Source organism: Oxyura jamaicensis, chromosome 14 (assembly GCF_011077185.1).
Source record: "Oxyura jamaicensis isolate SHBP4307 breed ruddy duck chromosome 14, BPBGC_Ojam_1.0, whole genome shotgun sequence".
Classification (NCBI taxonomy): domain Eukaryota; kingdom Metazoa; phylum Chordata; class Aves; order Anseriformes; family Anatidae; genus Oxyura; species Oxyura jamaicensis.
In genome coordinates this window covers 11,414,812-11,428,380 of record NC_048906.1, presented here as the reverse complement: position 1 = coordinate 11,428,380, position 13,569 = coordinate 11,414,812, and the positions used below count along the sequence as shown (strand labels likewise).

Below are 13,569 nucleotides of genomic sequence, written 5' to 3'. Positions count from 1 at the left end.
CCCCGCGGGGGCGGCGGGAGCGGCGGCAGCCCGCGGCGCGGCGGAGAGGTCGGCGGCGGGGCCGGGCGGCAGGGCGGGGCGGCGTGACGTCATGACGCCGGCGTCGCGCTGTGGCAGGGGCGAGGGGGGAGAGGGAGCGGGCCGGGGTGTGACGTCAGCGGGGGGCGGGGCCGGCCTGGGGGGCGGTCGGGGCCGCGAAATGGCGGCGCGGAGGCAGGGACGCGGCGGCTGGCGGGGAGCTGCGGCCGCTGCGTTGTTACAGTCACAGAATTAAATCGTTTGGTACAAAATCATAGAATTAAACTATCTGGTTTTGGTACAGAGTCACAGAATTACACTGTTGGTTACGTGCCGGTGAAGCCCAGGCTGAGCTTCTGGGTCCTCACTTGCGTGCGAGGTCTGGGACCTCGCTTAGCGGAAGGAGGAGGTATTTTAAGAAAAATAAATGTAAAAATGCGTTTTCAGGACAGAAGTCCGAGCCTGTTTGTGTTAGACTCTGGAACACGGAGAACAGAGATGATAGCGTGAAAACATTGTCAAGCACCGTCCTCACAAAGCAGTCGTTACCTACCATACTGCAGCTCCTGTATGCGATGTTAACTGCGAAAAAGGCAAATTAGTCACTGTTACAAATGAATAAAACGCTAGTGTAGAAAGTACACGATTAGGCCACCTGCAGAAACTCACAATGTGCGCAGTAAGCTTTTCAATGCCATCTTGTTAGGATTTTGCAAGATGTGGGGACGCCAGGATACTGTGTTAAGCTTCGCTTTGTAGTTGGCTGTTGTGATAAGCTAAAATCAGGAGATAGGCTTTATGGGAGAACGTGGTATCTGTAGGGCTTGGCGTTGTTTGAAGTGAACGCCCCCCAAATATTTTACGCCTTTTAGAATAACGTTATCCTCTTGAAAAGAAATGGCTTGAACGTTTAACATTAAAATGTTAGTATTTCTCATTATATTCACTTCCTCATTAATCATTCAGTTGATTTTCTTGCCACAAGCCTGTGATTGCTCCCTTCTTTATCTGCGAAATTATGAGGTAATCTGAAATGGTCAGAATTACCAGCGTCTGGTGGCATTGGGCACCTGGGGCAAGGTAACTTTGTGGCCGGCTTGGAAGAACGGTGGGCTAGGTTGAGGTTTTTTGCTTCACACTGGAAATGTGGTTTGAAGGAGCACCTTCCCTAAGCTGCGTGCCGCCAGTGCTGTGTGACGTGCGGGTCCTTTCCTTTGCAAAGGAACCGGCTGTGGGTTCATGCAGCGATTTCACCGCCGCCGTCGCTGGTACCAAGTATAGAGGTTTTTGACACTACCTATATTTGCTGCTACAGCTTGGGTGTCAGTGTGGTGCTGTAGGGACCTGCCCTGGCAGCAACACCTCTCCAGACTCCTTGCCTCCCAGACAGCCGTACCTGTCCTGTACGTGCGACCCTTTCCCGAAGCAGTGACTTTGTGCTGAGGTCTGTGCTCGTTTGCCAAGTGCCTGCCTCATTCTGCCGCTGTCATCAGCAGCATCTCACGGTTCCCTTCTCCACAGCATCAGACAGCTTGATCATTGGTGCTGTACGTCTCTCCAAACTCATTTCCTAAGCCTAAATAATAGAAAAATGTGAGCGAATCTCTGTGGGACAGTAGCAGAAACATGCTCCCAATGAACTGCTATTTGTAGTTGCATTTTGAAACCTCGCTAGCTATGTTTTCATCATTTTAAATGCGTGTTGTATTGATTTTGAATTATTTTAATTAATCATTTTGTCCCTTGGTACTTCCTTAATGGTTTACAAAAGAAATACACCTCTGTTAGCACACAGAGGCCTCATTAAAAAGGTATTAGCTTAACGTAGGAGAGCTTGATTTTCATAAAATTGTGTTGATTGGTATTAATTTTATTATCCGTCTTTAGTCATCAATTCCCATATAAGCCATTTCTTTAACGGCCTGGTGTTGATCTCAGTCTGAAAGACGGGTGTTTACTGCCCTAATTGTCCTTGTGAAAAATCACAGTTAGCAGTCTAGAGAGCTGTTAGCCAGTTTTTCTGTAACTCTGCTCGCAAATGATCTGAATCTGTTGGCAGAAGTATCTCCAGTGGCTGCTACTGAACACGCTTTGGATTAGTTGGGGTAGGATCCATTCATCAGCGTGGTGGGACAGCTCCCAGGACGACAGGATATTCTGTAGGATATAATACATGTGTGTGTTTCCTCCTAGATACTTACCTAGAGATTTAGTTCTGCCTATTTTCAGTTAGTATTGACAGATCTACAGGTTGTTTTCTAATGGCCCAGTGGCCTTGGGAGGTCTTTGTTCTTGTTTTCGATGTACACCAAAGATTCTTTTTGAAAGTCCTTAACTTTTGTGAGCAGAAAATTAATCTTACGTAATTTTATCTCCTTTTCATTTCACTACAGCTCTTTGTTTATGTTCAGTGCTATCCCATTTTCTTATTGTGATGTTCTCTAACATATTTATTTTTATTATTACTGTGATTACTTCTCTCCTTCACTGAAAAATAAATTACTTCTCAGTAAGCATTGTTCTCTTTATTGATTTTTGGGCCTCCAGTGAAATGTTTTGATTCAGTCCTTAATTCTCAGCTGTATGTTTCTGTTTAAATTAATATTTTTCCTGTTGTTTTCAGTCACATCAAATAAGCATTTTTGAAACACCAGCTGCATGTATTTCTTATTTGTGTGCCGCTGTGTTTGCATACAAGCGACGAGCATTTGCACCTGAGCAACCGTTACTTTTTATTTTTATGGTCACTTCCCCTTTGTCCTTCCAGAGGAGGTAGAAAGTAAAAATTTCCTATTTTGGTGAAGTGCTTTGTAAACTAAGGTCAGTTTCTACAGCGTTTGAAAGGTAGAGAGGCATTTTGTCATGTAAGTAGCGATTTAAAATTCATGCCTAGAACGTGATAAAGCTTTTATTGGACATAAAATACTCTACCATGTGTACAAGGTACTAGCAGGGGGAGGTGTAGTCTCTCAAAGAAATGTGAGCATGGTACCCTGACGGGATATAAGGTTTTTTAAGTGGCATTGTCCGGCAGACATCATTACTGGTCGTTGCTAAGATTGCTTGTTAGAGTCTGATTGGGATTGCCTAGCTATCATTTTCTTGCTTACATAGACTTGAATTCATTTGTCATGTCCTGTATTTCCACATCTGGTTTTATTACCCTTTTCTGGCACAGAAAAGCTGACAGAGGCCAGGACAGGAGGCTTGGTACCCAGCTTTGAATTCCTATTCTGCACTTACGTGTTTTCTCCTCGCTGACCGAGATCTGTCCTCAGCGTAAATATATTTGCCCTGCCACAAACAAGGAGAACCTGCCCTGTACGGTTCTCACGTTGTCTTTGCAAGGTACCCTGTGTGATAAAGGTGTTGGCTGGTGCAGGGTCCAGTGCAGAGTCTTTGAAGACAGAGAAAGACAGTGCACATGCTCTTCTCCGTCGGGAATGGGAAGTATTGGGAACCTGCAGGAAGATTTTTTTGTTACAGGCTTTGGTCGGGAAGAATTTCTAGGGGCCTTCTTCTGGTGTGGTTTCCAGAGCAAACAAGAGAGAAATTCTTTCCCTTTGCAGTATTGGGACTGGCTTGATTGAAAGTCTTGCTACCAGCCTCCACATCTTCCTCCTGCAGATTTCAAACAAGGAGAAGGGCAGGGGGCGACGGAACGTCCAGTGCCAACACAACGGCATGCAGGATCAGGGTGTCGGCGAGTGACCAGCTGCAGGGATGGTCAGTGAGGAGGAGATGTGGTGAGGCAGGAGGGGAGCAGGTACGGGCTGTGTCTGCTGGGTGCCGATCCGCTCTTTGTAGCCATAGCGTATTCTCGGAGACTGAAGTGGCAGAGTTGTTCCTGGAGCAAGTGTGCAGATTAAAAGCAGTAAGTAAACAGGCCCAGAGGTACATTCAGGAGTTCAGAAGAGATATTTCAAGTGGTTGAATTGCTAGCAGAAATGTGCTTTCAGTTGTCAAAAGAGAAGCTGCTCCGGATGTTGGCAGGATAGCAGATATTTTACCTATTAATTTCCTGGAACTGAACTAAGTAATTACAAGCCTGTAAGTGTTTAATATATACCTATTAAACTGGTTGAAATGATCATTGAATTCTTTGCAGATGTCTGTCATCAAGCATTTTTAACCTGCTAGCATCCTACCAGCATGGGAGCCAGGTCTCTCCAGGAGGCTGCCTCTCAGAAGTCTGATGGAGTGGTTTGATGGCAGCAAATTAGGAAATAAGGAACAAATTAACACAGCTTATTCAGAAATCCTTTGAAAAGTGGCAAGAGGTAAAGAATTATTTTGATGATCTGAGAGAGGAAACTGGCAGAAGGGTCACAAAGAGCATCCGGGGGCTCGTTCTGAACCTGTGGGGCGCAGAGGTGAAGAAAGAGAGAAATCCTACAGGGCACCTTAATGGTACCAAAGACTGAAAGGGCTCGGGGCATCTCTGTGCATGCAGGTGAAACCTTCGCTCAGCAAGCAGGCACTTTCAGAGAAAGGCAAAGGGACATGTTAGGATCAGCAAGGCCTTGGCTGAGGAAGAAGTGTGTAACGTCTTCACTGGGAGAGTCAGCAGGCTGCTGATGGCAGTGCTGCTCAGAGCACCCCGAAAAAGGGGAGAGCGAAGGAGGTTCAGGGAGGCTGATGGAGATGGTTAGGGACCAGGAGGGCTTCTCTGGGCAAAGAGAAAACACAGGGACTCTTATTTTAGAGAATAAACGCTGGAGGATGGGATAAGTATAATTTAATAAAATATTGAGGGGTCCAAATAGAGCAGATTTGGAGATTCTGCGCTCCTTGCCTCAACAAAGAACAGTCAAGGAGGTGAGAAGGAAGCAAAGTGAGAAGTGATGAAATAATGTACTTTCTCCTGGCATTTTCAGTTAAACCAGGGAACTCCATTCAGTAGTTGTCTGTGACCCTAAAAACAGCAGGGTCAGAAAGGTGGCGGCATGGTATGGCTAGAGGCTTATGATAGTAAACACCGATGGATTTTTTTAAGAATGAAATGTTGAGATTCTGTTTTCCATAAAGTTACCAGGAAACAAAATGAGCCCCAAATGAGAAAGGCGAGGGCAGACTGAAGGGTCGCAGGATGGGTGACTCGGTCTGGGACTGGCCGTGGGAAGTCCCTAGCCCAAACCGCTGCTCAAAGCCGGGCTGGCTGCGGGGCCGGACCAGGTTCCTCAGCGCCTTACCCAGCCTCTGACCCACTCTGCCTTCTGGGCTTTCTCTGCAGAAGCGTGCAGTGCTGCTGGCTGCGGGGGGACAGTGCTGGGCGATGTGTGAAAGTCACCTACATGTTTAAGGACACAGGTTGATGGAAGCAGCAGAACTTGGCACCACTGGAGCACGTGCTGTTCCCAGCTCCCTCCCCCTGCACCTTGGAACTTGATCAAAAAGAGCAATCAGTGCAATGCAGCCTAAATTTCACTTTTTCCTTTCATTTTCCAGGTTCCATCTTTCATTCTTACTGGTCTTGTTTTGTACTGTTGTGATGATCCACGTTTACTTGAAGGCCACAGCCGGGTATGGATTTAGTATCTAAGTGGATGGGTAAGTGCCGCTGTTTATTTTATTTGACCAGCTTGTGTGATTTGTAGAGTCCTAAAACCTTCCCAAATGAATTGAATGCTGTACCGAAAGAAATTGTTTTCAAAGCTATTACTTTTCCAGCTCTATGAACTGGTGCCAAAGCTGGCTGTTAGGTACACCAGTAACAGCAGCATCAGAAATACTGAACTGTAGGAACCTGTAAATACAAGTCTTGAAAGGGAAGAGCAAGACAGATAAACTCTTCATTAGTTTTGCATCGTTTGTATGTCTGACGTGGTGTACCTGGGGTACTGGACATTGATTGCAAACACAAAAGTGCAGATCTGTTTCAAAATCTGACGTCAGGAACTGACTGTAAGTAATACGGCAGTACAGATGTGTCTGTGAGAAGTATCTATAGCCATGGAGGATGTGAGATTCTCTTTCTCTCCACATGCTGTCTCCTACTTAGAAGAAAATGGTCAATTTACAGCGATAACTACACCAAGATTCTGTCCAGGAAAATTAAATTTATGAACTGGCTACATAAAACTTCAGTTTCTCTCTAACAGGAAATGACTCCAAGATTCACGGCAAAATCCTCTGCTGGTTTGGGAGGCTGAGTTTAAAATAAATAAATCCATTAACATCTGTAATTGCTTATAGGAAAGGCTGACCCATGAAAGTGTGTAACCAGCATTCCTTAGCCTTGCCTGTCTGCAGCCAAACCATTTGAGAAAACAATCTCACATGTGTTTTTCCTGCTTTTTGAGTCTTTCGGTGCCCAGAGCTTTACTGGAGAAACTGAACCGCAGTTGCTGCCATTCCAAGTGAAACACTGTTTTAGGCTTGAAAGAAATAGGTTTGGGGAGCAATATAAAACCTCTGGTAAAATAGCCAGAACCGTAGTGAACTTCGGACTAGGAAGAAGAGGACAATCAAAAAGTCTAAGAATAGAGATCTAGTTTTAGTGTTGCCTGGGGTCTGATGACATTTCCATCTGGATATTGTACCTAGTGCTGTTCCAAGTAATCCGTGCTAGTGTGGCTGTTCTTACTGTAGCTGAAAAAGATTAAGAAACTCATTGAAAAATACCATTTTTTTTTACTCTGTTTACTTGGTGTATTTGACAGCAGTTTGTGAAACACGGGCACTGAGTTTACTGAGTACTCATAGGAGGAATTCAGTATTAGTTAGCAGGAGAGCTAATCCTGAATGTGAGCAGGCCGTGGATTTAAGAAGAGAGAAGGGTGAACATCCTTGATAGAGTTGTTCTGACTCATCCCAAAAACCCTTCTGAATATACAAACTTTCATTTATTTACTTGTCAAAATGAGGTTGTGCTGTCCTCTTTAGAGGTGCTCTGTCACAGCACCTCCAGAATAGCTTCTTGATCTGAAGGATTTTTTTTTTCTCCTTTGCTGCATTTCTTGGTCTTGTGCTATATAAATGGAAGGATGAATGCATTTAAAACATGGACAATCGCAAATGCTGAGCCCCAGGCCAAAAGCCAACCCAGCGTCAGAGACCTATTTTGAAAGTTTTTCTCTTCTCTCCTAAGGTAGCTTGTGCTTGTCTGTAGTACAATTACACTGAGAGTGTTTTGAGTCAGTATGTGCTTCTTCTAATCTTCCTGTTTCATACAAATTGTCTTCTCCTTCAGGGTTCTACCCCATCCCTTTCCCGTACTGCATCTGCATATACCATCCTACATAACCACCCTTTTGTTTCGTTATTTCAGGGCTGCAGTAAGTGTCTTTTTGAAGCCCCTAGCACATCCTGTGCGTGGTCTGCACAAACTCTAGTGCTTACCTTACAGTCTTGAGAGCTCAGAAGAACCAGCTTGTCAATGCCAACGTGTGAAAGCACGTGGGGTGGTTTAAGAGAGAATATATTCTACGAAATGGCTGTGAATTAAGTGTGGAAGAATGAACTGTCGGAACAGTGGAGAAGTGCCCACTGAAGGCTGGAGAATGGAGGTCTCTGAGGGGGAGGAAAGGACTTGGTGAAAGTCACAGGTCATGGAGGATGCAAACCTGAGCTGATTCTGTTATCTTCCCCTGTCCTCCAATCCATGCAGTGGCATTAGGCCACTGTGTTACTGGCACCTGCAGGCCAATGGATGAACAGGACAGTGATTTTAAAGAGCTGTGGGCAAATATTTTGGGCAGAGCGAAGAAAAAATCTGGGGATGCTGAGGCAGCAAAGAAGGCCCAGAAAAGGTCAAAGAGCACTGCTGCAAGAAGCAAATTAAGAAGAGGCAAAGCTGCTGCCAGGAGCCAAAACCATCACCTCTTTCCAGCAGCAAAGAAAGCAAACTTGACTCAAGATTTGGGTCCTAAGGAACAAGTTTTGGTGCACAAAGAAGACAGTGACAATGTGGCCTGTAGTAGTGGTGAGAATGAGCAAGGGGATGGAAAGATAAGCCCCTTCACTGCCAGCCAGCTGAGTACAGCAGCCAGTGACTGCAGCCAGAGGACTCTGACAGGTGAGTGAACTGAAGTCCTTCAGACAGAAGACAGGCTAACTGAAGCATCTTGTGTTTCTATCTACACTTAGCTCCTTAGGCTTACCTAGGGTTTTAACCTAGCAGTGTGTTCTGCACTGGAGGCAGGCAGATGATGTTCTTTAGTAAGATGAAGCCTTAGCAAAAAGCGAAGCATTAGGTAGTCATTATTCAGTGATTTGTACGATATCAGAACTTAGAAAAACACCCTCAAATCATCTAGAAGTAAGTCTAGAATGTATCAAGGTGCCTTCTCACGCAGTGTATTGTTACATTGAGAAATAAATTGCCTCTGGATGTTGTCAAGGTTAAAAATATAAATGCGTTAAGAAATTTGTGAATTAATTCCTAAAGGATTGGTCCTGCAGCAGTTATTGAACGTGATGGCCAGAATGCAGTCACCAGTACAGGAACTTAAACTGATCACTAAGGTCAACCAGGAGGGATTACTTTGTACATGGCCTGTCCTGATAACCTTTCTTAAGTGCCTGTTGCTGACTGCACTGAGACAGGACACTGGGCTAGCGAGCTCTTTGGTCCGATCTCAGGTGCTGCCTGTATGCACGGGACAGAAGAGGGGGGCTGTAGGGCTGCACTGCTTGTTGCCCTCACTAGTGACCTTCACGTGAGGTCTTCCTGAATAGTCCTTCCTCTAAAAGGGATACAGAGGTATTTAAACTGCACTGTAGCACAGAAGTGTGATACTGTTACTATAGTTATCAAGTACAAAGTCATGTAATAGCCAAGCACATTGTTCAGGTCTCTTTTTAAGACTGTTGCAAAGCTGAGCCTGGCTTAGGCTGCTGTTGGGGGAGGCTTCCCCCCAGCTCTCGGGGCAGCTCAGCTACTTGTTTAATTCTGACTGGTAAAGCTCTGGTGTTTTCTTCCCTTCTAGTAAATGCTCTGAGTGGCTCTTCCCAGACTACATTATCCTTCCATCCTGCTACACAGCCAGGGGCCTGCTCTTCACCCACCTCAAAGATACCGCCGCTCGCAGGACCAAAGGCACGGGTAGCAGAGCTGGTAGTGGAGAGAATGCAGCAGTTCAAGAGAGTGGCACCTGAGCAGCTAAAACACAGCACAGATGACAGCTTGCCAAAATCTGTAGCCAGCGGGGATTTTCCTGATGAAAGCCAGGAGCAGAACTCACCAGAGAATGGTACGTTTCTCCCATTAGCTCTTGTACATGCAGAAAGAGTGCCGTGGGCTGGTTAGAATGGTTGCATGAAAAGCGGCGCAGATTCTTGGGCTTTGTTCCCAGCTAGCCTAGTGGCTCAGTGTGCAGCATGGAATAAATCACTCCAGATCACTGAGTAAACTCGCTTTCTCGGTTGTTAAAGGACAACCTGTGCTTTTCTCCCAGCTCTTCTCTGAGGCCGAATTAATCTCATGTTAGATTCTGGAGGGATAGTTGACTCCTTGGAAACAGGTTGAGATTCTGACAGGATCAGTCAACCTTGTCATCCTTCCCCTGGGACGGCGTTAGGTAGCTGTCAGGTAAATATGACTCATAGATTGACCCCATCCTTGGAAGATTTCCAAGATTTCCACAGAGTTCTGTGCAGATGAATTGAATTCACAAAAAATTTACTCTGCCTTCATTCTTTTTTAGGTCAAGACCCTGTTTGTTCTGCATTGACACTAAATCTGCTGTGTTTAGTACGTTATGTGTAAGATCCCGCATTCTCCCTAGCAACTTCAGCCAAAGCATACCCCCCTTTGGCTCTGACGTGTGATGTACCATGAATAAATCACCACCTACTGCTCCCTGGGTAGTGCAGTTTTGTGTTGTTTAAGGAGTGCATTTTGTACACTACTTTATGAGAGATCAGGTGTAAAGATGCAAGGGAAAGATTGCAATTGACTTTTGTGTGTCTGGTTTAATAATGCCAAAATTAACAGCTCCATAGCTTCCATACAAGATTCTTAGCTCTCTGCCTTAGCTAACTCTCCTTCTTTGCCAGATATCCACGATCTTCCATCCATGCAGCATGATGGTGCTCTGGCTTTGGCTCTTCAGCAGGAAACCAAAGAGGAAGCCCTGGAGGATGCAGGCTTGTTCTTTTGTCAGATCTGCCAAAAGGATCTCTCAGCCATGAACTCAACACGGCGAGAGCAGCATGTTAACAGGTGAAGGGCCAGCTTGATTCCTTCTTTCTGCATCCTCTCCCCATTAACCTCAGACTGTTAGGTCAGCTTGGCTGTTCTAGAACCCGGTAGCAGGGGAGTCTGTGTGGTGACATTGACTTTTATGGCCTGAATTAGCAAGTTCATTTGATCTCAAAGCAGAGGCTGATTGTCTCGCCCTGCAGGGCTTCTGCACGAACATGTTAAAGCCAACGCTCTTTTCATCAGTAGTGCTGCAGAGGGGCTGCGATTGTAAAGGGGATAGCAAAATTAATGAGGACCCACTCTTGCAGATCTGCCAATTTCAGCCAGCAAGGTAATGTTTGCTCTATTTAGCTAAAAGTGGTTTGTATAAGGACAGCTAGAATGTCACTGTGTCACTGCATACCCGAGTTGTTTGCAGAGGGAAAAGTGATGCTGTTCAGAAAGATGACTAAGTTGTGTTACAGTGCTTGGCAGCAAGAGTGGAGAGGCTAAGGGAAGGCATCCCTGCCTTCTCTTTTGTCAGAATGGTGTGCAACTCCACTGATATCAATGCCCTTCACTGAACACTTCGCTTAGTGGTAAATATCAAGTACTGTTAGTATCGTACACGCAGATAGCTCTTTGTAAATTGCGTGCTTCTCTATTGAGAAAGGATCAGAAACAACACGTGAACAGCTGTCCGTGCTTCATTAAGGCACTTTAAGGGACTCGGGAAAGATCTGGTTTGTCCAGTCATACATCTTGATATCGAGTGACTTGCGTTCTTTTGGACTGTCTGCAGCTGCAGTTTTGGAGGTGTTACTGCTGTTTCTGTCTTCAGATACTTAGTGCTGGTTGAGAGGACAGACAGTAAAACAGTGACAGCGTATCAGAAATGCTTTTTGGAAATTAAGTCTGAAGTCTAAGATCTGAACTGTTAAACATGTAATCACAGGATGAGACTACAGGGTTATAGTGGCAGTGGAATTTTTGATAGCAGTCTTCATCATGAGATGTAAAGCTGCAGGTGGATAGATGCACCGGCAAACTTGTAATCACCAGCCCTAGAATGTCAGGTGAATGTTCTCTTACACAGCTCTACATGTGTAGGTTCTGTGTGTCATTCCTTAATCAGGGAGGGCTTTTTACAACATGCTTTGTAAAGAAAGCAGATACTGTGTATGTCTTTGGAGAGGACAGAAAAAGAACCTTTAAAACTTTTAAACAGTCTTGGCATACCAGAAATTATTAGAAGTTAATTATCCTGCACTCTGAGTACTCTACTTTCTGTGACACAAAACACTGTCCTTGTCAAGTGAGATATCTGACTTGAAAATGGCTTGCATTCTCAACACTGCACTTCATCATGCCTACAAAAGCACTAAGAAATAGTCATGTTCCGGGTGAGGAAGACCTACTATTTCTCTGGTAACATGATTCTGTTTTTAATGGTGGTTTAGAAATTATCTGGAATGTTACAATCAATACAGAAAGAGGGATTAGGTGATAGACATAGAGAGAAATTAAATAAGTTAATTACTTGTACTTGCTTCTAAGCAACATGTTGTTAATATGCCTGTGAGGCTGTAATTCTGTGTATGTTCCATGTCATATCCATCACAGCAGTGGGTACATAATTCTTATTTCTTTAGGGGATGTTTCTTTGCCTGTTGCAGATACCAGCGATGACTGTGCTTCTTTTTCTTTAATATGGCTTAAATCTTTGCATGGATAGCCTTAAAGCTTTGCCGTCGTCTCACAGGTGTCTGGATGAGATGGAAGATGCGCAGCTGTCATCCTCCAGCAAACCACTGGTCCCTGAATGTCCCATCTGTGGGAAGCAATTCCAAACCCCCCAGAGCCGAGTCAGTCACTTGAAGCGCTGTGCTGTCGAGATGGATGTTCCCCCTAAGATGCTTCTTCAGGCAGTGCAGTTGCAGATGTCCACACTTGGTGATGCACCTCTACAGTTTCCCACGTAAGCTGGTGAAAATAAAATCTGCTGATTACTGTCTTTGTCCTGAGAGAACTTGACCCTGTGTTCCTGGGAAAGAACTGTAGAAGTAAGGCAGACGCGCATGCTGGGGGCCCCAAAGTCCAAAGAATGTCAAGCAGAGCCATGACCCAGTACCACGAGAGGAGAACGTGGCAGTTATCTGGAGCAAAATATGTTGTTTTCCTTCAGAAGTGGTCAGGTAGTGGATGATTTTAAAAATCAGCAGGCAGGAGCAAAACGGGGAGTAAATAACTTTACACTGTTGTGTCAGAAATCTATGTGCTCCGTGAGGCAATTACGCAGTAAAGCTGAATGGTGTGTTTGAGCTTATTAAGCAGAACACGTAATACGAGTGTATGCAGTCTCTCCCGAGCATCTGTCTTGCCAATGGCTCAGCTATGCAGCTCGTGGCTGTAGTGGATGTTTGCGCTTCACACCTCGAGCCAAGGAGAAGCAGACCTGATGCTTTGAAACGGGCTAGGTGCAGAGCTGCATCTGTTCTCTTGGATTTGAGCAAAATCTTAAAAGTACAGCAAGTTGTGCCTGACTGAATTTGTAGGAGGGCTCGTAAGTCCCTTTGTGCTGAGAAGGGACTGTTGTTGCCTGTACTCTAAGGGAACAGAGACTGGGAGAGCATTTTTTGGCGATCTTGTTTTTGTCCTGTTTCAACTTTATTTTTTTCCCCCTTTGATACACATTTTTAAAGCATTTAGGATAGAGATCACAGATGTTTAAAAAACACACACAACTTATGTCACTGTTGTGGTCTTGTGTTCTTACATTTCAAAATAAGATTTTCTCAAAATTGCTCTAAATTCCATGGGTGCTAAGGAATCTCTTTCTCTCTGCTGGGGAAGAAGGCACTGCAAATAGCTTCTCATTATCCCGGATATGGGAATCTCTCTGAGGAAGCAGAGCAGCTTCTCTGGAATGCCCAGTGTTTCTTGTCTCTGATCCAGTCACAATAACTTGGGCTTCCTGCTGCATTCTTGTATTTCAGCAATCAACTAAGCAGGTCAAAGCGAAAAGGCTCCTCCAAAGAGGACTCAAAGAACAAGCAGAAGAGGGCCAAAATGGAGACTAAGGATGAAGATTTGCTGGTTGCTATGGCAATGTCACGCTCTCTGTTGGAGCAAGAAAAGCAGGAACAGGCAAAATCAGTTACAAACGTGAAACCAGTGGCTGCTTTGCCAATCAAATGGAAGCCAGGATCAGGTATGTGTTAAAGTGAGTTAGTGTCAAAGGCTGTGTTATTGGAGAAGTAGTGTAACTTAGCCTGCTCTGCACTTGAACTTTCCTGTTGGGTACAGGAGGGACGACAGCCCAGTTTCTGTTCTATTTAAGCTGTCAGAGCTTAGCAATATGCAAAATCCACATACAGTCAAGAAAGGCTGTGGCATGTCCATGGCTTTTAGCGAAATCCCTTATG

General features: G+C 45.0%; 1 protein-coding gene across 3 annotated transcripts in view; it reads left to right on the top strand.

Annotated features, from left to right (window-relative positions):
• The first annotated feature begins 1 nt into the window (after nt 1).
• The window catches only part of SLX4 (SLX4 structure-specific endonuclease subunit), a 30,940-nt gene continuing 17,372 nt past the window's right edge, over nt 2-13,569 (top strand). For all 3 annotated transcript variants that reach the window (XR_004754594.1, XM_035339462.1, XM_035339461.1), the window contains exons 1-7: nt 2-48; nt 5,467-5,568; nt 7,289-8,035; nt 8,949-9,212; nt 10,018-10,183; nt 11,907-12,122; nt 13,141-13,355. Coding sequence is in view for 2 of the 3 variants with exons in the window: in XM_035339462.1 (XP_035195353.1) it covers nt 7,666-8,035; nt 8,949-9,212; nt 10,018-10,183; nt 11,907-12,122; nt 13,141-13,355 (1,231 nt within the window). In the remaining variant the exon portion in view is untranslated. The remainder of the gene's footprint in view (nt 49-5,466; nt 5,569-7,288; nt 8,036-8,948; nt 9,213-10,017; nt 10,184-11,906; nt 12,123-13,140; nt 13,356-13,569) is intronic.